General features: G+C 35.8%; 1 protein-coding gene across 6 annotated transcripts in view; it reads right to left on the bottom strand.

Annotated features, from left to right (window-relative positions):
- Positions 1-26,356, bottom strand: part of SLC4A10 (solute carrier family 4 member 10) — a 301,324-nt gene that overhangs the window by 8,828 nt on the left and 266,140 nt on the right. For all 6 annotated transcript variants that reach the window (XM_027590053.2, XM_027590051.2, XM_027590050.2 and 3 more), the window contains 5 exons: positions 18,275-18,526; positions 16,961-17,029; positions 11,320-11,493; positions 10,443-10,565; positions 1,520-1,587 (listed from right to left, as the gene is read on the bottom strand). In XM_027590053.2, coding sequence (XP_027445854.1) covers positions 1,520-1,587; positions 10,443-10,565; positions 11,320-11,493; positions 16,961-17,029; positions 18,275-18,526 — 686 coding nt within the window. The remainder of the gene's footprint in view (positions 1-1,519; positions 1,588-10,442; positions 10,566-11,319; positions 11,494-16,960; positions 17,030-18,274; positions 18,527-26,356) is intronic.

Here is a 26,356-nt window from a genome sequence, read left to right as displayed (position 1 = left end):
AATATTCCCAGGGCTAGAAACACAACCAAATAGCAGCAGAGATAAATCACAGGCCAAGTCAAAGAAAGTTTCTAGTGAGAAAACAGCACTCTTCTTACTACTCGTGGAAAAGATAGCCTGCGGTGTAAAAAAACCATGTTCTAGAGAAATCCTAGGCTGACCTCACATGACCCTCATTGGTGGTTGTTCACAGAGGGCAACAAATTAGACTTTTCAGAGGAACACCAAAGGTCGGGGGCAAAACCTTGGGTCTCACAGGTTCTCTCCTTTCCCAGTTTGGACACAAGTTCTTTAGTTCCTCAAATCCAGCAGCCCTTAGTGACTCAAAGCATGAGATCAACCAGTTTCCAAAAGAATATTATATGAATACATGTTTTTCATGATATTATATGACAAAGAGTCTTGAAAGCAAAAGAGTTTAGAAAATGCTGGATTAAATAAAATTAAACTTAAAAAAAAATACAGTACCCCTTAGGTTCTTTAATATTCCAGCATGCGTTGTGAATCTCCAAACTGGAATGCAGTATGGAAATGCGTCTAAGCAAAAAATCCCTTCAGGAGGGGTACCACATGAGACTAAGTTTCTACAACATACACGTGGAAATATATTGATTTGAGGAAACAATCAACAGCATTCTAAGACTTAAATATTACTAAAAAAAGATAAAATGACTTCCCATGATTTCATGGTAGATAATTATATTTTAAAAACCTAGGGAATGTGATTTTATAGCAGACTCTGAAGATCTAGAAGATTCCAATTTTTTTGTCAATACTATGATAAATTTCCTCCTCAGAGAAAAGTTTTCTCTCCTTTTTTTTTTACTGGCATGGCCTTAAATTATCCTTAAGCACTTTGAGACCCTATATATATATGTGTGTATATATATATATACACACATATATATTTATATAATATTCATACATACAATTTTTGGCCAAATACTTTCATAAGTCTTTATTATAACGCATAGGAATTTGCATTCTTTCGCTATGTCTTTGTGCCTAAAGAAGATCAGCATGTTTTGGAGAGTTACATAAATATTTCCTAAAATGACTGGTGCAACTGAATCCTTCTACTCAGGAAATAGATCATCTCTTTGGAAGTGCCATATTTTAGGGGTAACTTCCCAGAGTTCAAGCATTTATCTGGGATCAACTCAGTGAATACCTAGCTTATTCATCCTGGCATTGAATCTCAACCCGTCTTCAATTGCTACTTTTAGAGGTTATGAAAGAGAGCTTTGGTATACAGTAGAAAATATGAGAAGAAAAGACTACGGACAACAGTTTCCCACCGCCCTCCCCCCCCTTCATTTTAAGTTACTTGGCTATACTCACACAGTTATTAGTATCAGAACTTAGTACTAGGGACAGGGTAATCTAATTCCTAGTTTCAGTTCTTTCTACTCTAACACAGCTCCAACAAACCTTTGTAGGAATCCACACAGTAGGAAATTCTTAAGTATATAAGCACATGTTCCATGACTCCAAGCTTTTACATGTGTATCTTACTTACCTATAGTGCCCTTCCAATGGGAGCTGCACCGTGCCCTCATCTTCCATAGCTAGCATACTTTGTTCTTCCTGGAAAGACAAATGTAAAATATACTAAGTGAACCTGATGAGCCTCCATTTTACATTAAAGAAGAAACACAGATTAATGTTTCACTATCTCATTAACCTCAGGACCTTCCACTTTGTTTGCATTTATTAATGCTAGCACAGGTCCTTTCAAGAAAGCACCAGCTACCAAGAACATAAGTAATTAATGAGAGTCTCATACCACAAAGTAATTTAAATGCTAACAACAATCTCCTTCATGTCACTCAATGTAAAACGTGGTTAATTTCCAAGCAGATTTTAAAAAAAAATCCAAATTTTAAAGGGAAAAAACGTATGGGCAATGTAATTGTTTTCATTGTTATAAAGTTTAAGTTACAATCCCAGAATGTTCTGTTAGAAGGGAATGAGGGGTATATTTAGAGCAGCGGTTCTCAAACTTTACTTTACATCAAAATCACCTAGAGGGCTTTAAAAAAACGCAGACCGCTCAGCCCCACCTCCAGAGCCTCTGATTCAGTAGGTCTGGAGTAGGGCCCAAGAATTTACATTTCTAGTAAGTTTCCAGGTGATGCTGATTATGCTGGTCTAAGGACTACACTTTGAGAATAAGTGCTCTAGAGACTTTTTCCGAGACAGGAGAAGATACCTTTCTGTATGGACCAGAACCCAGGTGTGCTTTCCACTAGACACATCTTAAGCTTTTGTTTTATGCCTCAGATTTCTTCTTACAACGACAATATCCTACCCTTCCCTGAAAGGTAGAAATGCTTCATATATTCATTTCTTCATATATAACACTTTAAAACCATATCTTTAGGATAAGGAAAATCTTATCCTACCATATGGAAATATCCTGGTTTAGTTTTCAATAATGTTACCAACTTTTTCCATGCACCAAAAAAATTTTAGTTATCTATAGATTATAGCTCCTACATAATGCATTTATTTTCAAATGAGTCAATTAGCAATGCTCAAGTTCAGAGAACTACTTGGGGCCATTTAAAAGTGTTAGAATCATTAGTTCTAACTCCAGAAATGGAATTTATTTATTTTGTTGTTTTTTTTATTTGAGTATAGCTGAAACACAAGGCTACAGAAGTTTCAGGTGTACACATAGTGATTCAACATCTCTATATGTTATGCTATGCCCACAAGTGTAGCTACCATCTGTCACCACACAACACTATTACAATACCATTGACTATATTCCCTATGTGGTGCCTTTTATTCCGTGAATTATTCATTCCATAACCAAGAGCCTGTATCTCCCACTCCCTTTCACGAATTTCCTCATCCCCCCAACGCCCCTTCCCTCTGGCAACCATCAGTTTGTTCTCTGTATTTATAGTTCTGATTCTGCTTTTTGTTTGTTTATTCATTTGTCTTGTTTTTTAGATTCCACGTATGAGTGAAATCATATGGCATCTGTCTTTCTTAGTCTGACATTTCACTCAGCATACTACCCTCTAGGTGCATCTGTATTGTTGCTAATGGCAAGATCTTATTCCTTTTTTATGGATGCGTAATACTGGAAATGGAACTTTAAGTTAGAGATGAAGAGCTAGAGAAAATAGGATGACCCTGGAGGCTCATCCCTCTTTTAGTAGCTTAGCAGGAGCTTGGCTGAGCTAAATCAGCTTCCAGGAAGACATGACCTTTGGATGATGTCATTTCTGGCAGGCAAGGCCATTCCTACCACCATCCAGACCTTGGCCTCACCTTGCATGCTATCTCTGAAGAGTCCTTGCCATACTTCTTGTTACTTAAAGAAACAGTGTTTTCTAGAGCCTGTTCAGCTAACCTACAAATATAAAATGTAATGTGGGGGCAGCTCTCATTTTCAGTCTTGGAGTGCTCTCTGTACACATCCAACCTACTGACCAAGGCAGGCTCCCCTCTGCTGGGACCTTAACCATGCTGCATACAGATACCTATGCCCAGCTTATGCTGGGTAATAATGGAGAAGTCAGGGAACTGCATGATTCTGCTACTTCTTTGCTTATAAGTTCCTGCCGTGGCCAACCACAAACCCTTTGTTACATTTATACTCTGTGGTATCAATGGCACCTGTCTGTTACCCTTTTACATTACAGGAACTAATCCTATTCTCTTTCTCTGTTGTTCTTCAAGAATATTTTTTTCTGGGCACCTGGGTGGCTCAGTTGGTTAAGCAACTGCCTTCGGCTCAGGTCATGATCCTGGAGTCCCTGGATCAAGTCCCACATCAGGCTCCCTGCTCGGCAGGGAGTCTGCTTCTCCCTCTGACCCGCCCCCCTCTCATGTGCTCTCTCTCTGTCTCAAATAAATAAATAAAATCTTTAAAAAAAAAGAATATTTTTAAGAGATGATATGCTTTATTACATGTATATTATGCCTATTTCTCTTGTCATTGGCAGAACTATTAAAACTAATTAAAAAGAAGTAGACAGTACCATTGGTTTGAAATTACACATTTTAGCATTTGATCAAAGCTAATCTGCAGCCTGGAATAGGGCATGCCTTGCAAATGGGTTAGTCACTACATATGGAACATAATACATATGTCATATTAACTTATATGCGCAACATTGAGGCAATGGACTGAGCATATGTATTCTCTCAGGTAAAAAAGCTTACTTTTTCTAGAGAAAACATTACCTTAATACACATGGAGGGACATAAAGAGAAAACATTCAGTGATCCCAAATGCTATTTAAGTAAAACCAAGATACAAGCAAAATGCAATTCTTTTCTCAGTTGTCCACTGGAAGGTAAGCTTGGTATATAATACGTTTTCTGACTAACTTGGAATAAAACGTTAAGAAGGCATGTAGAAAGGCTTAATAAAGAGTAAAATTAAAAAGAGAGAGAGAGAGAGGGAGACAGAGAACAGTGCCATCAATGCTTAGGTGACCTGGCAGCAGAGAACTAAGGCTCAAGATTCAATGTAACAGCAAAAAATTGGACCAAAGCTTTGGGAACAATTTTGTTTTTTCCTCAGATGATTTTCCACTTTTCTCTCAAATTGCTTTCAATAATTATTTTGCACTCTGTGGCTTGTTAGCATGTGTGGGCTTTATACTAGTCATAATTCTATCCAAACAAAAACTCATCACCTCTAAAGATAGCATTTCCAAGCCATGCTTATCTGAGGAGAAGGGTGGCAGAGCCGCCGCTGCCTTCAGTGCCAGAAGGGAGCTGGGTGGGCCCCAGAGCTCGGGGATGGAGGGCCGGCTGCATCCCAGGCAGCACTGTGAGGAAGCCAAAAATTTGAGACTTTCTGGGGAGGAACAGTCAAATCAGGCATTGGCCGTCACGACAATGACAACCCAGTTTATCTCAATCATACAGGAAGAGAGAGTGAGAGCTCAAAGCTCACTGGGTATCCATCAGTTTATAAGTCAGCAGTACCTTAAAACGAGTTCCACATAGCACTTCATTTACACGGGGGTCTGTCAAAAATACTCTGAGTTCTACGACGTGGTGAAGATGTTAAAGGATGAGCATCTGAGTTTACCAAGAACATGAGAAGGCTTTCACCAATTTGATTAGAGGACTACTCAGGCTGTGATGTGAATGCCATCTTTTAATTAAGATAGTCAAAGCATTTTTCATATACTACATAAGCGAAGGCTAGTTAATGCTATCTCTACAAAAGGTAGGAAAATTGAGGCTTTAAAAAGAAAATCTAATCAAAAAACAACTCAAAACACTCAGCATGCATTATGTGCTAGGCACACAGCGAATAATCCAGGAGCTACTCATGAATCCATTTATCAAACATGTATTAGGCATAATCTACATGAAGTATTCTGCTAGGTACTGGTGACAGAACAATGAAAAGACACACACTGTACTCTCAGATGATGAGAAAGATCACTGGACAAAATACAGGAAGAGAGGAAGTAGTATCTGAGCCAGTCTTATTTGATAAGTTTGGTAGAAGAAAGGAAGAAACTCTAGAAACAATGTAGGCTAAGAATAAAAAGTAGAAATAAATATGACAATAACAACTAGCCTGGCTAGAGCCAAAGGCCTATAGTAAGTGAAAAATAAAATTGGAGTTACTTTGTGGTGTGTTTTGGGGCACCAGGGTGGCTCAGTCAGTTAAGTGTCTGCCTTTCTGCTCAGGTCATGATCCCAGAGTCCTGGGATGAGCATTGTGTAGGGCTCCCTGCTCAGTGGGGTGTCCACTTCTCCCTCTCTCTCTGCCCCTCCCCGCCACTGCTCTCTCTTGCACGCGCATTCTCTCTCTCAAATAAATAAATGCTGTCTTTTTAAAAAACTGTGGTGTGTTTGGATTAGTAGGAAGTATGGATCTGAATTATATTTTGTGATAGCATAAAAAATCATTCATATATCATGACAAATGCTCTACCTTTAGTGAAATAGGTAGCATCTGTTACTATATCCACGTCTGAGGTAAAATCTGTATCTATGTAGGAACCCTCAAATAGCTCAAAGTAAGAGCAACAGCAGAGAGCCAAGTAATATCCTAACCGTTCACAAAGATGGTTAGAGTATTACAGAAAATATTCAGCAATTTTAGAATTCATAGATCTTAAAAAATGGAAGGGACTTCAGCAATCAAGTTTGACCCCTTTATTTTATCCAAGAGGAAAACAAAGTCTATAGAACTCAGACCACTTTCTTCTTTAATTACTAATATAACAGATAATGCTGCAAATGTTCAACACACACCCACACCCCCCCCACAGTACTCTGAAAGCCATAAAATGTGATGTGTCTAAGAGGTATGTATTAAAATTTCCAATAGAAGAACCAGTACATACAACTACTCACTTTAACAATGAAAGCTAAAAAGGAAAAATGGGGAGGAGGAGTAGTCTATACAGAATTCATATAAATAATTGGATGCGACATGTTTTTATCAGAATATTTGATTCAATATCTCTAAGTGACTTATCTAAGTTATTATAAAACACAACTTTTGATAGAGTAAACTTGGATTTAGAAGATTATATTCTGGAGATACAGACATTATGGTTTTAGAAAAGGTTTTATTTCAAATTTTAGCATGCATCAGAAGGACTTGGAGGTCTCCTTAACACAGATTTCTGGGCCTATCTGCAGAGCTTTGATTCAATAGGTCTGGAATGTGGTCTAAGAATTTGCATTTCTAACAAGTTGCCAGGTGTTGGCAGATGCAGCAGAGGTCCTAGAACTACACTTTGAAAGTCACTGCTTGACGAAGAATATGCTCACCTTACTCTAAGATTCAATCAGAAATAACATTTGCCTGTGTAATAATTAGGCCATGCTTCCCCAATCCACAACCAATTCTCATCTTTCTAAGCAGTAAGACCTGCTCTGTAATTTGTTGAATTGCATTAATTGCACTTGTTCTTAGTTTGCTTTTGCATCTTCTTGGCCTTGCTCATGATCCTTCTTCATACAGATCACAAGTCTCACTTGCCTCTTTTTGTTTTTTTCCATAGCATTATATGTTAGAGTGAACCTCCTGTAAACCAAGAAGTGTCAATATCATGATCACTGCCCAAAGCTGAATTTCCAGGATTTATCTAACATTAACTGCCTTCTACCCCCCCCACCCAGGAGCAAACGTTCTGCTGGGGCTTTCTGCTTTTAACAGCCGCCCTTTTGTCAAATGTGTACAATGTCCTAGAGAATATTTAAGTAGGAAGGAAGGCATGTTGGTACTCTGAGCACATTTGGACATCCAGAATTTGATTCTGCAGTCTTCCCTTTACACAGAGCAATGTGCAAAATGTCAGGGTTCCAATATTCATTTCTATCCTGATTATAATCCTTTCTTTCTAAAAACTGAAGCATATGCATATGCATATGCATGAAGTACATGAAAATTTGGAACAGAAGCTCTGCGACCTTGGACTGGCCTGTGTAGCTATTTATTCTGCTTAACTCATTATTGAATTTTAAGGTCAAACTAATGTTTTCTCAATGCCATAAGGCCAGAAGCGGGCTACTGATAAGAAAACCCTGGAAGATAAAGGTACAAGCTTGTAACTATCATCGAAAGGACAAGAGGTGAGCCTACTTTAAATTCGAGTCTCATGGAGCTGAACATTTTCTGCTATTTACCATCTCTCCAGATCACAATCAAAGTTACTCAATTAATTTGAGCAATTGCAGAAATGCTGCATTTCTGGAGAACTTGTCCATTTACCACCTGAATGCACAATTTCTTAGAAGACTGGGCCTTGGTATAAGATGCCACAGTAAGAAGATCACATCCATCAGTGGAGTCCATAGCCTCAAGAAAATGAAATACTGAGATCTGCGTGACCAAAAGGAAAACCAACCAGAATTTAAGTTCTAGTGCAATCCTTCTTAAATCTTCCAGTTTGCTATACTGATCATACACTTTTAGTAACTAATTCCAAGTTAGAAAGTGAACATCTTTAAACTTCCTCTTCTTTCTCCAGTTGTCGTATGGAGAATAATCTTTCTTTGCACTCGTAGGGACTATATTTAAATGTTCAGTAATGAATTGTGTTTTCATTGTATTATTGATTCTCTTGTTTCTTTCCATGTACTGAGATTCACACACAAGCATCATCACATTAATCTATTGCAGATTTTAAAGGTCTATACATCTTCCTGATTAAGGTATTGCAAGGCATTTTCCCCTACTTTTTCTGATATTCAGATCTGAAGGATACAGTGGTAAATTTGCCTCAATAAGTCTTTATTTTTGCATCCTTTTGGAAAACATGAATTCTAGGAGATCTAGTAATATTTGATTACTTCTAAAATATGTATCTTTATAATCAGAAAACAGTAAACACCCATTGGAGTACAGTGGATCTATGACAGAAAAAATTTAGAAGCTTATTGAATAGGATCTCTGCCTATCTGAGATTAATAAACTTCAAAATGGACATCTAGCACACATACATATACTATACATATGAAGTGTCAGGAGTAGTTTTAGGCAAAGGAAACGGCAGATGCAAATAAAGTTATGATTACTATCAAATTTGTTCTCCCCTATTTCATAGACATATAAAGGGAGAATCTAAAATTTTCCTTAAATGACAAAAGGGGAGAATATTAAACATAATATGTTATATATACATATCATTTTTCATTTTACAAAGTTCTAGAAGGGCAAGAATGTTCCATGGTATGGATATGGCCTAAAGAGAATGCTATGAAAGGGATGATTATATGGCTGGGGCTCTTGTTAACTTTTTCTATAGAAGTAGTAGAGACATTTGAACAAGAAATCAAAGCAGGAAAATAAAGCAAAATTACATTTGTAAGTTACTGCCTTAGTATACTTAATAGTATTCTCATTATCAGAAAGACTGAAGGGACATGGTCAATGAGTTTTATATTCAAAATTGTCTTCTTTGGAATTTAAACTTTCTTGAGGATGATCTTCAATGTGCATAATCTTAATCACATCAAGTATGGATAATTTAAACCTGCAGAATTTTTATATTCCAGTGTCCATCTTATTTACATTTAATTTACACCAAATTCTGTCATATTCTTCTTGAATGGTATCTGAGGAAGAGGCCAAACCTTTACTAAAGTCCTAAAAGGAAATATCCTAGTTAAGGCATTGTTTTTAAAAATCTCTCATACTTAAATAAGAATATGTCAAACAGAAAAATAAAGAAATAATGATTTTATATATTTTTAATGTTGTATTAATATTACTAGAGGTATGTTTCTAAGTATTCCTTCTCCATTATTTGGGGAAATTGAAATAACTGTGCAAAATTAAGATACATCATCGTGATCGATCTCTAAAGTGGGAATCCATTGTCTGCGATGGGACGCCACAGAAAAAAGAAAGGAATGCCTGCCCGTCACATACTCAATAGCCATATTTGTAAAAACCTCTGAGGAGAAATTTCATCAGACTTTGTGGCCTAATCTGACTTCACCTAATGACTGAGTAAAACCTAGAACCATTCAAATGTTTGCAAACAAATTCCCCAAAGGAGAGAGGAATATATCCATGGTTTGAGAAATTATGCTGTAGACAGGAAAGAGCATATCTACAGACCACCTTGTAGAAGAAGGAAAAGTGGAAAGAATTCTCACCAAATATTTTCTTTCATCTTCATTTCTATTCACATGGAAATGTTGTTCTTGCGTTTTACAATCTATGGACTCAATCATTCCAGTAAAAGGTATACTGGTCATTTTTTGTTTTCATTTAAACTTTGTAGTTTTTATAGAAAGCACATTTTTAAAATATTATGGTTACCAGCCTTCAAAGGAGACCCAGACTTACATATGAACTTTAGATATGCCATAAAACTTAAAACAAATCATCTTAATGCACGAAACAGAATAGGATAGATCAGTTAGTCCACGGAAATAATTAAATCCCCAAATTTTCTCAAACTACATTTACTCGATCTTAAATCACTTTGAAAGCAGATCAGATCATAAACATTTCATCTATTTCAAAAATAACTAATTTTATCTTTTGATTAGAATTAGAATCTTGCCATTAAAAATTTGTTCCTTAGAAAAATATCAACAAGAATACTGTCTCTTTCATTCCTTCTCACATATTCAACCAAAAAGCAACCATTGCTGGACCATAACTCAGAAATAGTTAAGCATCAGTAAGGTTCTGCCATCCACAAGGGAGGGAATAGAAAAGCAAAGCTCACAATTTGGGTAATGAAGTACAAAGTATTTGCATATTTCACAAGGGTTTGGTTTTCTCATGTAAGATCTGTGTTCTCTCTCTGTTCAAGTTTCAACTTTAAGATTTTAAGCATTCATCTTCCAAATATTAATAGTCCACCTGTGGTTGTTAGTAATCACTAACTAAAGATAAACAAAATGATTTGGTTTTGCAAGGAGCTGTTACTGTGCAAGTGTCCCATTTGCTTCTCTTTGATACTGATTTCACTCTGACTTACTTCTTTTTCAGCATCTTCTAGTTTCTTTTTCTTACTCTCGGGCATTAAATCATCCAACCAGCTGAGTTCCCGTTTCGTAAACAAAAAGTCCATCAGTTTTCTTACAAATACCAGAGCTAAAACCTGAAGCAAATAATAAAATAATTTAAAACATGGAAAAAAATAAAAATGGGAGAGGTAGCTTTTTGTTTTTTGGTGGAAACAAGTCAACTTCAATTTGGACTGAGATTCAAGTGAAACTTGAAGACATACGTGTATAATAGACACTGTATTTTTGCATTCTTCATTTCCTTTTCTTACCACATCCCCAGAATAATAGCTCTGATTTTACCCAGTAAGGGAGTCACTTAAAGAAGCTATCTCAAAGAAAAAAAAGAAAAACCTACAAAATATATTTGACTGTTTCTTAAATAGATGTAGTTAATAGTTTGCATTATTATAAATGAACATTAAACGATTCTTATCTATGCTGATAGTATTTTGACTTATAGTTATTCAAATTCACTATATTTTTGGAAGTATTTGAAATTTATCTGAAATATTTAATACAATTTAATTTTAAACCCCCTAGTTTTTCAGATTTGCTAGTATATCTTTAATGTTACATTTTGAAAGTCTACATTTTTCTACCCAACTTCAATTAATTCAAACCATTTCAAGTATTTAGAATGATAGAGGCTAAACTAATATGAATCACTGAAATTCATATATAATCTCAAATCCTGTCTTAGTCACTAGCTTTAGCTGCTAAACTTTACATCATGGTTTCCCATAATTGTTCAAAATGACTCTACTGTTCCAATTTCAGTTTTATATGTTTCCAAATAGAGCAGAAAATCAGAGGAGGAGAAAAAAACTTGACTTAGAAGTTTCATACCATCATGGGAAAGACAATAGCAGCTCTTGAAACTTTTATTATCCACAAAAGGCCAAGGCAACTCATCTGAATCACTGTGAAGAGGTGGACTTTTCGAAGTGGTACATGCCTTAGATATATAAAATCTGGCTGATGTTTTGCAGGCATCCAGAAGAGCTTTATTCTATCAAAGAACTAAAAGATAAACAGACTAAATTGCTTTTTACAGACAATAAAAGTGAGACAAGTAGATGTTTAATATGGTCCAAAATATCATACATCGGAATCACATGATTAAGTTGACAGCTGGGCATCAGGACAATGGATTGTTATGCATACACTCTGAAATGCACAATTTCAGTTTCATAATATCCCACATTTATATAGTCTTCTAAGGCTATAACTTAGAAGAGTTTAAAAATATTAAAGCCAATGCTAAACGTTGCTACCTGGGAGAGTGTAGGCTTGAGAGACAAAATGTAATCATCGTCCTCTTTTTCATTATCACATCACAAAGCTCTTCCTTTTATTTGCCCACTAAACACCATGGTCCATTCTCTGTCCTCTTCTTTCCTGGAAGAGCTCATCCATACCCATGGCTTCACCTTTCACATGCTTGGTAGAGACTCCCAGACCTAGGTCTCTACTTCAGCGCTCGAGCTCTCTCTCTCTCTCTCTGTTGCCAGAGTATCCCACCCACATCCTGCTGCTGAGTGGAATGTGTTGACTCTACTGTTTTGGCCTCACCACATTGACCCCCAACGAGGTTTTGAGGCTGTCTTTACAAACAAGCTTAGCCACAAAGATTTAACCTAGATGAATTACTGTTAATCAAGTATTTTCCAGAGCAAACTTTGTTAATTTGATTTCTTGTTCAGTTTCTTCTGGTGCACTGTCAAGTCAATTACAATTTTTTCAATTGTATTTTATTAAAATTATTTTCATCTGGAACAGTTGTTTCTGTTTAAATTTTACCATGAAGACAGTAAAATTATTTTTGGACTATATGATATTATTGTTACACTTTCGATTTTGACTTTATATACCAAAGCAAATTTTCTCAATTCAAATTTTATAGATTAAATTTTCACAAGAAGCTTAAAACTTCAATCATATTTTGCTCACTAACAAATTGTGCTGTGTGTTAGTTTTATTTTACATGGATCATTTTCTTTAATTTTTCTCAGGTCGATTTTTACAGTTTCCAATGTTTCCAACAAGAAGTGATTATTTAGGAAATGATGGTTTCAAGCACTGTCAGTTCTATTTCATGCCATTCCTATAGTAATATCTATTGTGCATCTTCAAAAGAATGATATTTGATTTTATTTCTTGGCTAATTTATGAAAAAATTGTAAACAATTCTCATCAAATATTCTAAAATTACTCTAATACGCCAAGGGACAAATATCCATGGGGTTAAATGTTAGGGTTGAACATTCTTTTTTTTCTTTTTACCAAAACTTGCATGTATATATATATATATATATATATATATATATATACATATATATATATGCAAAAAAGGATGTTAATATAATATATAATTAACAAGAAAATGAAATATAAATATATAAAATATATAAAAATATATAAATATAAAAATAAAAACAATAAAATAATAAAAAGGATGTTAATATAATATGTAATATATTGTTAGTATATTTAACAATGTAATAGGAACCTCAAACTCAACATAAACCTATATTTTCTCCTATGTCCCTTGACTTACGGCATAGCCTGCCTGACCCTTCTTCCCTCAGTCATCCAAACCAGAATCATACACAGTCTAGTTCATCCACTGTTCATGTACTTATTTGTACTCATTAATGCCTTCCAAAATCATTTATTGAAATGTACTTCTATGCAAGTACCAAGTGCTGAATTTCTTTTTCTTGGTTCATCCTTCTCCATATTGTCTCTAAATATTTCATTAGGTCTTCTTATTCCTATGTCCTAAATATCTCTTTAAAATACAGTGTTGTTAAACAAACAAAATTTGGTGATTGGTGGAGGTGGGAATAGGGAAGAAATAAAGTAAAATCCTCTGGCTTATAACTGAATATTTCAGTTTCTATAGAACTCATTTTTCCCAGCCACCATTTCTCCATTTGTGAAGCTGTTATTGCATAAGTGTACTTCAGTGTGTGGGTGCTTCAATTGTTATTGTTTAAATGGCACATTTGCTTTACTTTGGAATCCTGAAGTGTTGGAATGAATATAGATGTGGTTATATATCTGAGTACAGAAACAGCATTCGTAAGAACACTGTGATCTGTTTTTTCTGCCATGTTGCACAGTGAGAAGCCCAGATAATATGTTTCATAATATTGCCAAACAATCAGGTAGCATATAAATTCCTTCAACATATAATTAACATGCTCCTTCAACTGTTGGTACTCAGTGCATGCATGTTACTACTCAAGTAATGATAATCATGATACATGTATCCTGAGTTTTGCACTTGGCTTTTATCTTGTCCTAATATCAATAATATTCCATTCCCCCATGCAGTTAGCCACAAAATCGCAAATAGGAATTTCAACTTCCTGAGTTCAGGGTTCACTTAAATTTTCACTAATCTTGTTTCTCAGTGTGAGACCCTGCTTACTGTTTCATTTGTGCTATTTAAAACTCATTATACTTTTCTCATGGGCCTTTAATAATGTTTTCCTCAATTTTCATTTGGGAGATTCACACCCCAAATAATTCCAAAACTTGACATTCTTGTTTAGTTCTAAACCTCGTGGGTATAAAATCATGTGAGTGGAATTAGGGGGAAAAATCTGTTGAAACCTATCAAAATGATTTTACTTTGTTTCTTAAATTTCTGCGGCTGTATTTATGTGAGCCTGGGGCCTAATAATAAATACTTTTCACTTACAGATGAAATTAGTACTCGTGGAACTTTTGCCAAAGGCAAAAAACAGTAAAACAAATAAACAAAACCTCTTCAGTACTCTTCCCTACCTGCCTTACCAAACCAATTCTTTCAAAATACATTTTTCATACATGAAATTATAAATGAGCAAATTAAATCTAATTAGAGTAAAATTTAAATGCATAACACACTTCCCAACCATTTCCCTCTCCCAAGTAAATTTTACCCAAGTGTCAAGAAGAACAGTCATAGTACCTTTGTGGGTGTCCAATTATCTTTCAATGACTTCATATTAAAATTTTGCCTCAGTTCTGACATCTAGTACTTTCCTAAGGCTGAAGTGCTTTTTCTTCTCTCAAAGTCAGAAACCGGTTGGTTGTTCATTCAGGAAAAGAGTTTCTGTGCTGTCTGTCCCTCAGTATCAAGAGTTTAGCTAAGCTACCCCATGGTTTTGCTGCCTCAGCATCCATTTTGTTTGGCTAAGCAGCCTGTGGTCACCTGAATCAACACTAGCTCCTCATGTAGGCACATGCCCTGGATAACAGCCAGCAGAGTCACAAGTAAATGTACGTTCCTGAGATGAATACCCCAAATGTCCTTGCAGTCAACAGTCTCGCCTAACTCCCAGGGCTTTCCCCTTATGTGCTCCTTAGATAAGACCCACCTGGGGCTTACCAAAACCCTGCTTTTTATTTGAATTGATCAATCAGCCTTAGACCAGGAACCCCAAACCACTCCATCCACGAATCCTAATAAAAGCATGTGCCCCAGGTCTTGATTCTTTCTCTGTCTGCCCTCTGCCTTAACTTCCCTATTCAGACCCTTAAGGTACACCAGGTACTTCCTCCAGGACCTGTGAGTAATAAATTATCTATTTCAATTTCTCTTGTAGTCTATCCTTGAACCACAGCTCGCCATCCAGCACCCTGTGCTCCACTTCACATGTGTTAATTTGAGACATTCATAATAGTCAGGTGACTTTTCTTTCATGTCTTTGAACAGCAATGAGACTAGCTGTGTCATAGAAAAAGCAGTTTATGATTTCCTTTTGGTCAAGAAAAAAATAAACTCTACTTTACAATAAATAACCCTCAAAATTAGTCTCCTTTCAAGAAAATTTAAGTGTTTTAGATCAATGATGTTAGGTTATAAGACAGGATTTTTTCCCAAAGGCAAATTTAAGTAGAAATCTGCCTCTTTCTTCCCTGTGTCTCTCTGTGTCCTCTCTTCTTATAAGCACCCCCATCACTGGATTTAGGGTTCCCCCTAAATGCTAGATGAGCTCATCCTGAGATCCATAACTAATCCATCTTCAAAGACTCTATTTCCAAATAATGTCACATACTGAGATTCCAGGTGGACATGACTGCGGGAAACACTATTTAAACCACCATGGTATGATAAGCATAAATAATTTGCCCACCGCCTCTGCAAAGATTTAGAATACAATTGTGGTCATTTTAAAATGTGTCCACAAACTCTTCAGTACTGTTCTCTTCAAGAGATGGAGTCTAATTTCCTTCCATGTGTTCAAGCTGGACATAATGACTCACCTCTAACAAAGAGAAGAAAATGGAAGAGACCATGTGTAACTTTGGAGACGAAGTCAAAAGGCACAGTGACTTCACCCTCACTCTTTCTCACATTGCTCACTCTGATGGAAGTTAGCTTTCAGGTCATGAGGGTACCTAAATGTCCTATAGAGAGCCTGTCTGGCAAAAAACTGAGGCCTCCTACCAACAGCCACAGAGGAACCGATGCTTTTTCCCCACAGCTGTGTGATAAGCCATCTTGGATGTAGGTCCTCCAGTCCTAGTCAAGCTTTCGGGTGCCTGCAGCCCTTGTCCACATCCTGACGGCAACTACATGAGACATCTTGAGCCAGAACCACCTGGCTAATCTGTTCCCAAATTCATGTCCCACACAAACTGTGAGATAAGAAATGTTTGTTGTTTAAAAGCCACTAATTGTAATTTGTTATGAATTGTTATGTAATTTGCTAATAGAAAATTAATACAACTATATTTAACCAATACTTATTTAAACAACTAATAAGCTTCCCTTTATACCTTGAAATTGCCTTACTCTATACCTTTCTTTTTAGTTTAATTTTAAAAAAGAATTCTATAAATATAATTGTACCAATTATATCAATAGTAGAAAGACAAACATGAAAGGAAAAAAAATCACCCAGGATCTCACTACCTTAATAAATTGTTTTTATTTCTCTGCCTTCCTTTTTGATCCATTCACACTCACAGCTTTATAAACCTATATGGTAGGTAGAGCTTGTTTTCCTACTTTTTTGCTCTCCATGAAGCCATAAGCATTTTTACCATTTTCTTTTAATGGCCATCATAATTACCAATCTTAAATGACTGTAACATAGACCACTTAATTATTTTACTGCTGATGGATAATTGGGTTATTTCCAATATTTTGATAGTATGTGTTACAATGAACATCTTTGTGCATACAGTTCTTCTTTTCTGTTCCATATACATGATTACACTATCAAAGATTAAAAGTATTTGGATATATTTTGAAATGTACTGCTATTAGTTTTCTAAGAGGGTTGTAAAGTCTAAACTTTATACAGTTTTAATATAACTTATGGTAAACAAAAATACCTTAAAATTATGAATGAGCTTGAAGAAATGTAACTGTGGTGTGAAAGCTGCTCCTCAGATGATGTCATTTTCTTAACTATCACATGATTTAGCATCAATAGACTTAAGATAAGTCATCACAGATGTGCGTGGTTTACTGTAAGCAATTTACCTGAATTCCCTTTAGAGACGAAGCACCCATATAAAGAAACACTCCATATAGAACTGGCATGGGAATAAACTGTAAAAGAACAATTAGAGAAAAGATACAAGTTATTTTTCAAATAAATGGTCATGCTATTTTTCACTTACCAAAAAAAAAAAAAAAAACCAGAAAAATAAATATTTTAAAAGCAATATAGGGCAGAGCCAGAAGCCCCAGGTTCAAATCCTAGCTCTAGCACTTTTTAGCTGCATAACCTTAGGTAAATTACTTAAGCTCTCTGTGCCTTAGTTTTCCTGTGTGTATATAAAAAGGGATGGTAATAATAGGGTTGTTATGAGTATTTAATAGGTCAAAACCTATAAAAGGGCATATAAAATACATAATAAACAATAAAGATTAACTATTATTATTATGCTACTTTAGGGAAACTTGAATTTTGTTTCACAATGGTAAGATATTGGCTTAAAGATGAAGAATGGAACTAACATCTAGATGTTCTGACATTATACCAGATATTTGCAAACATGTGGACTGTTCAGTTTTTCTCTTTTTACTGGAATAGCTCAGCATAATTTTAGCTCTCTAATTACCTATATAACATAGAAATTAATTCTTGCAAATGTACTTACATAAATGATTAAATATAAATAAACTTATGTGATTAAATCATTCTGTTACAACTTTCAAATTATAGACAATTAAATGAGTTATAATTTAGAATACAATTGACACACCTTGGTAATATCTGCCAAAATTCTTTGACAAAATAATTACTCTTTAATGCTCTTCAAAATGGACTCAATTACTTTAAATGTGAAGAAAATAAGTATACACAATGGTGATGTTCATGCAGTAGTGTCTGAAACATTTAACAGACAAAACTGCATATATGGCCATGACTGTTACGTGGCTCATCTCTGCACCTCTATCTTATTCTAGGTAATGTTAATTGCAAATACATCTGACAAGAAAATAGAGACTTTAGTTCATGTAGGCCTGCAGTGAATTCAAGTCACAAGTCAGTTAGAAATAATGAGTGACTTTTCCCCATAACTTGGTAACTACTTCAAAATTACGGTAATAATTTACACATCAAATTTTACTTTGCCAGGCTAAATTTCTTCTGTATTTAAAGTTTCCAAAACACAGCACATAACTTCCCCCGTTGAGAAGTTATATAAACATGGTAAAGAAATTCATCACTTTTGTCCCATGCGGTACAATATTTGCAAATTGATGGCTTCGGTTCAAATGAAATTTCTTAAGCAATAATAAATATATTCTGCCTCCTCTCAATTTCATACAGGCAGATTTCATTACCTTCAGAATACTGGTCATAAAGACTGATGAACCCATAAGAATAAAAATCATAAGCCCAGTAACCCTTTGCTCCCGAATGCCAAGAAACTTGGGTTGTTCTCCTGGAGCTGAACATTCTGATTCCAGTTTTAAGCTGTTGACATGAGTGATGGACAGGACAGTGGCAGCCACAAACCACGGCAGGCCCATGATGGAGCACACCCCAAGCATGACAGCCACCATCAATAGATCCAGATGGTACCCACAACCTTTCTGTTAAAAGAAAGAAAAGAGGATTCTTATAGGAACTGAATTTAGTATAGAGACAAATGACGCCACCACCATGGAACAGTAAGAATAGAAAAGAGATACTATCTTGAGTCTTAGACAACTGATTCTGAAATGCAAAATAAATTAAAGATAAAAAAGTAACAGTCTGAAAATATATAATCCACTGAAAGAAAAGTTGCAGATGTTCCTATTACAATTATGATTATAGTCACTTCAACCTACTTGAATAGGTTTAATGTATGTCTGGGTTAATATTACATTAGCTTCCATTCTATTTCTATTGGATAATTAAAGTCATTATCAAATACAGTCACTTCTCTTAGTTTCCTTAAATGGGCAAGTTAACTCACAATTCATATATCTACTCATTCATTATTAATTCATACAAGAAATTACCAAACACCATATACCAGGCATCAGGTAGAACACAGAGAAAACAGAGTAAGGACCGTATCCACAACAGTGCTGAGATGGCCTGAATGTGACTAGGAACCGCTTCCTGACAATGCTCAAGGAGGCCTACGTATCAGATCTCCTAAAGAGAAACTCTTCTCAAACACCGTGTTTCCAATTGCCCTCTTTTGTCTCAATGGGTGGGTGTCTCAATGTCTTACTGGGGAAAATAATACCATGAAATCTAAGCTTCCTTATACATACCTATTTTTATCCTGATACAGCTCTTGCTATCTTGTTCTCATTTGTTTCAGTTTCAACACGAGAAAAATTTGGACTCTCCCTAAAAATGAAAGTTTTTGTGTTTTCTCTCTCTCTGTGATCCTACTCCACTGTCATTGACCTCCACGTGTTGCAAACTTCAGTGCTTTCTAGGACCAGGCAGGAAACGTCATTGAGAAAAAAAACAGGTGCAGGGGGCACGTGGAGTGGAGATGCAGGGAAGTGAGACATGGGTGAGTGGCTGAGGGCTCCGAGGAAAGAAACTGAAGGGCAAACAGCGCTTGCCTCTCCCTTCACCACCCCACCCCCCATAGGAAATCGTCAGTGGAAAGCCTCCCAGGTAGCAAATGGCTTGGCCTACTTTACATTCCAACTCGTAAGGACTAACTTCATGAAAGGTAGTATAATACAGTGGTTAAGGGCTTAGGTTCTGGAGATAGGTGGCCTGGGATCAAATGCTGGCTCAACCAATGATCTTGAGCAAATCATTTAACCTCTCGTGCCTCTGTTTCCCTAGATGAAAAAAGATGATGGTGATGACAGGAGTCACTTCACTTGGTTGTTGTGAGAATTAAATTATTTAATTTTGAAAATTACTCAGAACAATGTCTGATATATAGTAAGCATTCCATAAATGTTAGGGGCTATTACATTCTGGCAATTGAACAATAAATTTTTATTTATACTCATTTGTTTCAAGGCTCCTCAATAGAAGGATGTGTTTCTTAAGGGCAGGTAACGTATCATAAAATTTCTCAGTATTTCCTATAGTTTTTAACACAATCATTGGTGCACAATAAGCAATCAATAAGGTACAGGTTGACTTTTTTAAAGGGAAATATGCTTCATTAAAACATCTTTCAGAATCAGGTTTAATAAGTATAATTTAAAATAAATATAGCCATTACATTTGTTATTATGAATATGAGCAGAAATTACCAATTCTTCAAGAAGAATAATTCTGATTTTTTTTTTTTTTACAGGCAGTTTTACCCAACTGCAAGCAGTTTCTAGTTACTATGAAGCTCATATAGCCTAGAGTGTGAAACATCTTGAGTATTTGTGCATATTTGTCATGGTAGGGTTTTCTTTCTGCTATTTTGTTTTGTTAATTGTTTGATTAAGAAAAACACTCTTAAAGTCGGCTGTGCTTCCTGTCCTTTCTGCTTACCCCTGTCAAATATAAAAGTGCAGGAGACAACAGTGAGGACAAAATGGCAGCTATCCACACAAGGACATTTTCCTCTTGTGTTGTCACCAATTCATAGTGCCCTTCCTTGGGTTGGCTTCACCAGAATGCCTAACCTTGTCAATGTGACTCTAGAAACTCTCTTTTTGCAAGTAACTCGGCAAAGATCTTTATTACTAAGAGCTGGAGAGTGGGAAGAGAAACACTCCGCTGCCAGCAAATCGGCATAGTAAGAAGCTTAACCAGGGACACACTACGGTCTTCTCGTCCTTTTGAATGAACAATTTGGAAGATGTGGCTGCATAAAATAGAACCCAGATTTTGGTCCCTTTAAAGGAGCATGTCTTCACCGGTGATGTGAATGGTGCCCCCTGGGCTGTTTTGCGAAGTTTCGGTACTGCTAGGAGAGAATGGAAGAGGTGCTAACAGCCATGAGATAAACATCAGGGAAGGGCAGAGGACAGGGGCTCTGAGAGTTTGGCTTGTCCTTTTAGCACACCCTGGACTCTCCCAAGATCCAAGCTCTCTAGGGCTTAATAATAGAAGAAAGGCCTTCTTCACGATGGTGATTTCCTATAGCTCTTACCTAGTGTTTTAAAAAGACAATACAAACATAAACAGTGGGCTTCTGGATTGCAGGAAGCAGACAAAATAATGGTTTCCAAGTGAATAATTTCATTTTTAAATTTAGAAAGCTAGCTTTGTACAAGAATCTAATAAAAACAGAAATACAATTTCCCCCTAGTTATGTTGTACAGCAATGGGAGCATCTTAATGTAATGAGAATCAAAGGAAATAAAGCAGTTCTGGCAGTTCCACTAATTAATCATCATCCTCCTTCTTGCCTTTCATTAAATATCTTAAAACTTGGTCTTTGTACCCAAATCATTAGCTGAGAGGCGTGACAGCCAAAGGGAAGTATCCCTTTGTCAGAGAGAGAACTCTGTACCTTCTAACATATTTCTGTAGATTTTTTTTTTCTGAAATAAAGACAGAATCAGAGCTTTTATTCTCACTTTCATCCACGAATCACAGGAAATGGACATATGGGAGGAAAAGGGAACATAGCAACAGGTGATGCTACACCAGACCCCACTAAAACCAACATGCAGCAAGACAAGAGGCCAGCCAAGGGGACCATCTGATACCCAGATGCCACTGCTGAAAAAATTCATTTCAAAGCTTGGCAGCCATTTCCTGCATCTGTCAAGTTAACCACATAAAAGACTATAGATTGACATGAAGAACCAGGCTGACAAAGAGGGCAAAAAAGAACATATCAAATGCCATAATCATCAAGAGAATGTGGTGCCAAATGAATGTTGCAAATGCATTCATTTACTCAAGTGATCTGAGATTGTATTGCTGTTTATTAAAAATGATGTCAAAAGAAGCCTGAACTGTCTACAGAAACATGTAGAAAAGCCCACAGTTTGTAGCTTAACAGAAACTTTCTTTTCTGTAAGATAGTATCTTTCTTTCCACTTTTAGAGAATGTGCTTTTTTTAAAAAGCAGCTATTTCTAATGCTTTTCAAAGGGAGTCAGTGAACCTATGCCTATCCCACTTTTCTAGGTAAGAAAACAAAAAATGTTGGAGTACGGATCCATACCTATATATAATATAGATGATAATTTGTTTTCTCAAATTTTTACATTTGCAGCTTCTATCACTCTTGAATGACCCAAAAGATCATGAGGTGCAGTGAATTGGAATTTTGCTAATTTGAGCTTCTTCATTCTGAGGGAGGAGGAAGACACTTAGTGAGCTGGGCCAATTTCTTTAGCTCAACACAGCTTTACTGTGTATGTAGTAACACTCTCAAAATGATAAAAATATTTTTAATGGCATGAAAAAATGCTCTATAAGAAAACAACTGGCTTTGGTAATGGAAGTGAAGAAAAGGTGAAAATGTAAGTTTGGGAGACATCAAAATGATGAACTCCAAGGTGACTTGGATATATGATATGGACTAAGATACATGAGGTAGAGTCAACAGGGTGCTTGATACAGAAACTAGAAAACTTGATTCATTCAACTATTTCAGGGCATGATCCAACCAAGGCAAAAATGGGTTTTCAAGTGATAAAAAAAAATTAGTAAAAGCTGAAAATGTGGTTAACTTGTGGTCTGGGGATATACTCAAGAAACACATATCTTTTCCTGACATTGTGGTTCAAGTCAAAGCCAGGGGACTGTGCAAACATTTCAGTGAAGCAACAGGTGGGGAGAGCGGCTATGGAACAAACAGTTACTCTGAGTCAAGACTGTTCTGAGAAGGTGATCTTTTGTTGTTGTTAGGAGGAAAATCAGCGGCAGCAGACAGCACTATACTGAAGCTTATAGAAGACAATGATTATAGGCAAAAAATAAAAATAAAAAAGTGTTCAGTGTAGATAAAATATGTCTTCACTGGAAGGAATTTGCTTTGCAAACATCCACATCTGGGGAGGAGGATGGGATGTTCAGACTTACAGTGACCAAGAAAAGATTAATTCATGGGGCACCTGGGTGGTGCAAGTCAGTTGAGTGTCCGACTCTTGGTTTTGGTTCAGGTCGTGATCTCAGGGTCATAAGATTGAGACCCCACCCCCCACCCCCTGCCTCTATTAGGTTCAGTGGAGAGTCCACTTAGGACTCTCTCTCCCTTTCCCTCTGCCCCTCCCCTCCATGCTCACTCTCTCAAATAAATAAATAAATCTTAGAAAAAGATTAATTCTACTCATGGCAATATAGCAGAACTTATGACTAAATCATTTTCTCTATTGTTTACTAAATCCAGCCTATTAAGGGATAAAATATAAATCTTTTGATTGCATAGTCATTTATTTGTATAATAAAAATTAATTAAAAATCATGTAATATATTTTAGTTATACAGCCTCAAGTTTATTTCAGTGACAAAAATATTAAATGCTTTAAAGCTACATTTAATTCTACATATACAAGTCCTTGAAAAGACCACTTAAAGGATGTTTTATGGTATTTTAGCTGTTCTACATGATATGTAAAGGGGGAAATATAGTATATTTGTTGATTTAGAGCTTTGGAAAGGCTATGAATGTCAAGGGCCTACCACAGGCTCATGAAGAACAAGGAGCAGCTGTTATGTGATTTATAAGGTTGAGAGACCTAGAAAAAAAAGGGTACAGAATGAACCAAAAGGTTATATCACTCTCAGCAAATCTTCACTCACTCCTGCATTTTGTTTCAATATGATTCCATTAATATGTAGGGAAAAAATACTGCCTGTATTAGTTTAGCTGATAGTCGTTACAAAGAATGATTTTTCAGCAAAATCAGTGGGATTTCTGCCTAATTATAAAGGCTAAAAACAAAAACAAAAAAATCTAACTTCCTTTGAAAGGAAAACAATAATTATAAGGCTTACTTTCTTCCTAAAAATAGGAGCCTTTGAGCTCATTTTAAAATATGTCCTATAATGAAATATATAGATACAGCCATTAAAAAGGATAATCAGATTTGTATGGTTGGCACGGGATGACTATCATGATAATGTTCTGACATGAAAAATAATACAAGTAATATATGTAGTCTGAAAACATGTATTTGGCTATATATCAAAATTTTAACAATGTAATCTCTGGGAAATAAAATGATGGTGTTTTTCATTTTTGTCTTTTAACTTTTTATATTGTTTAATTTTTAAACCAAAATCATATATTACTTTGTGAGAAATACAGAGATATTTTCAGTTCTAAAAAATAAATTGGTGTCTAGGAAAATGTTTTCCTACTTCTTAGAGAGTTAACAGACTAATAATTTTCAACCTAAAGTATGAACACATGTTTTATAGATCTATTTAATCAACTATGTAACTTTCACAATTACGTTGTGGTAGAATTTGCTTTTGCAGATGACTGATATCTTAAAAGCAAATAATACTTTTAAATAATTCTTATTAAATAAGTAGGCTATTAAACTTGGAAATCTGAATTCCTTGTTTTGAGGGCTGTATATCACTCATAGTTTCCAATATTGAATGGAGTAGTTTTAGATCCAGCTCATATAGGCTTATGAGAACCAATTGTTTAATTTTCAAAATTTTTTTCCTACCAATTGATATCACATTGGTAACTTGAAATGGGCCATGGTGGAAGTATTCACACCATGAAAATCAGCAAACATTATAAAACAGGGTCTCTCTTTTAAATGCAGAGAACTGGTTGTTAAGCATGTACTAGCACACTACTTGTCTAGTTCCTAAGACTTTGTGAGATATTTTTGTAAAATTACCTTTTTAAAAAAGTTTTTATTTAAATTCCAGTTAGTTGACATACAGTGTGATATTAATTTCAGGCGTACAATATAGTGATTCAACACTTCCATACAACACCCAGTGCTCATCACAACAAGTGCTCTCCTTAATCCCCATCACCTATTTTACCCACTCCCCCACCTCCCCTCTGGTAACCATCAGTGTGTTCTCTACAGTCCAGAGTATGTTTCTTGGTTTGTCTCTCTCTCTCTCTCTGACAGGAGAAAAGAGAGAGAGAGAGCAAAAGTAGGGGAGGGGAGCAGCAGGCAGAGGGAGAAGCAGGCACCCCACTGAGTAGGAAGGTCAATCCCAGGACCCTGAGCTCAATCCCAGGACCCTGAGATCATGACTGGAGCCGAAAGCAGATGCTTAACCGACTGAGCCACCCAGGCGACCCCCTCTCTCTTTTCTTCCCTTTGTTCATTTGTTTTGTTTCTTAAATTCCACATAATTAAGAATTTTATTTGACAAAAGCAAAAAGTGAATTGAACAAACTCCTTTTAGAAAAAGTTTTGAGCACTTGAGTTACTTTCTATAAAGAGAATGAAGAATGCTCTTTGTTTTCAGATAGGCACACATTCTCCTCCAACATATACATAAAATTCCTTTTTAGTAAGATTTATTAGAAATAATTGTGCTTTCTTATGTGTTAATGCCATTATTATTTTCCACCAAATAGCTCAATCAGAGATTGTTTAATCCTTCTAACAAACATACTTGTAAAATTCTTTAAAGTATGATTTCTGTTGCTCTGAAAAGGAGCCTTTCCCTAGAATTTAAAGAGGATATGAAGGTAGCTGGGGATTATCTCAGGATACCAGAACAAAACAACTTGATTAATTGTACATATTCTGCTTTTAGAAGATTTGGTTTGGATTATTTTTTTAAAGATTTATTTATTTATTTATCAGAGAGAGAGAACAAGCAGGGGGAGCGGCAGGCAGAGGGAGAAGCAGGCTCCCGTTGAGCAGGGAGCCTGATGTGGGACTCGATCCCAGGACCCCAGGATCATGACCTGGGCCAAAGGCAGATGCTTAACCGACTGAGCCACCCAGGTGTCCCTGATGTGGATTATTTTTGACCACTCATTGATATCATGGATTTCATTTAACATATTTTTGTAAGTGATAGTGCCCACATTGAATATCTCAGAAATATTGCACACCAGTGAACAACTTTGATTATTCACAATTGTAAAATGGCAGGGTCAGAATATAATACGTAAGATATATCCATATTTATTCCCTTAGTTTATGAAAAAAGTATTGAAATCTGCAATAAAACTCAACAAAGATATCGCTTAGAAACTCTAACATTTATGGCCAGGTTTTGTTGTCATAGTCATTGAGGACAGATGAATAACTAAACCAAACGAGAAGATATAATTTGTTCCAATAATGAATGCAATCTAATAGGCATACTTAGAGTCAAATAGAGAAGTAGAGGAATCGTATATACAAGACAAATTGGTAAAGCTGCCCTTCACCAGAATAGACTGTTATTTCATTAAAATATGTTAAACATGGTGAAGAAAGTTACAACCTCTGCAAAGTGTATTATTTTAAGTCCTGAAAGTAAGGTCTCAGAGTTTAGGCTCAGCCAAGTGCTATAAATACATTAATAAAAAAATTAAAAATTAATTTTAAGCTCATTGTGAGACAAAGCATCATG

Source organism: Zalophus californianus, chromosome 3 (assembly GCF_009762305.2).
Source record: "Zalophus californianus isolate mZalCal1 chromosome 3, mZalCal1.pri.v2, whole genome shotgun sequence".
NCBI classification, from domain to species: Eukaryota; Metazoa; Chordata; class Mammalia; order Carnivora; family Otariidae; genus Zalophus; species Zalophus californianus.
Note: the sequence above shows the minus strand (reverse complement) of the source record. Positions and strands in the feature narration are given on the sequence as shown.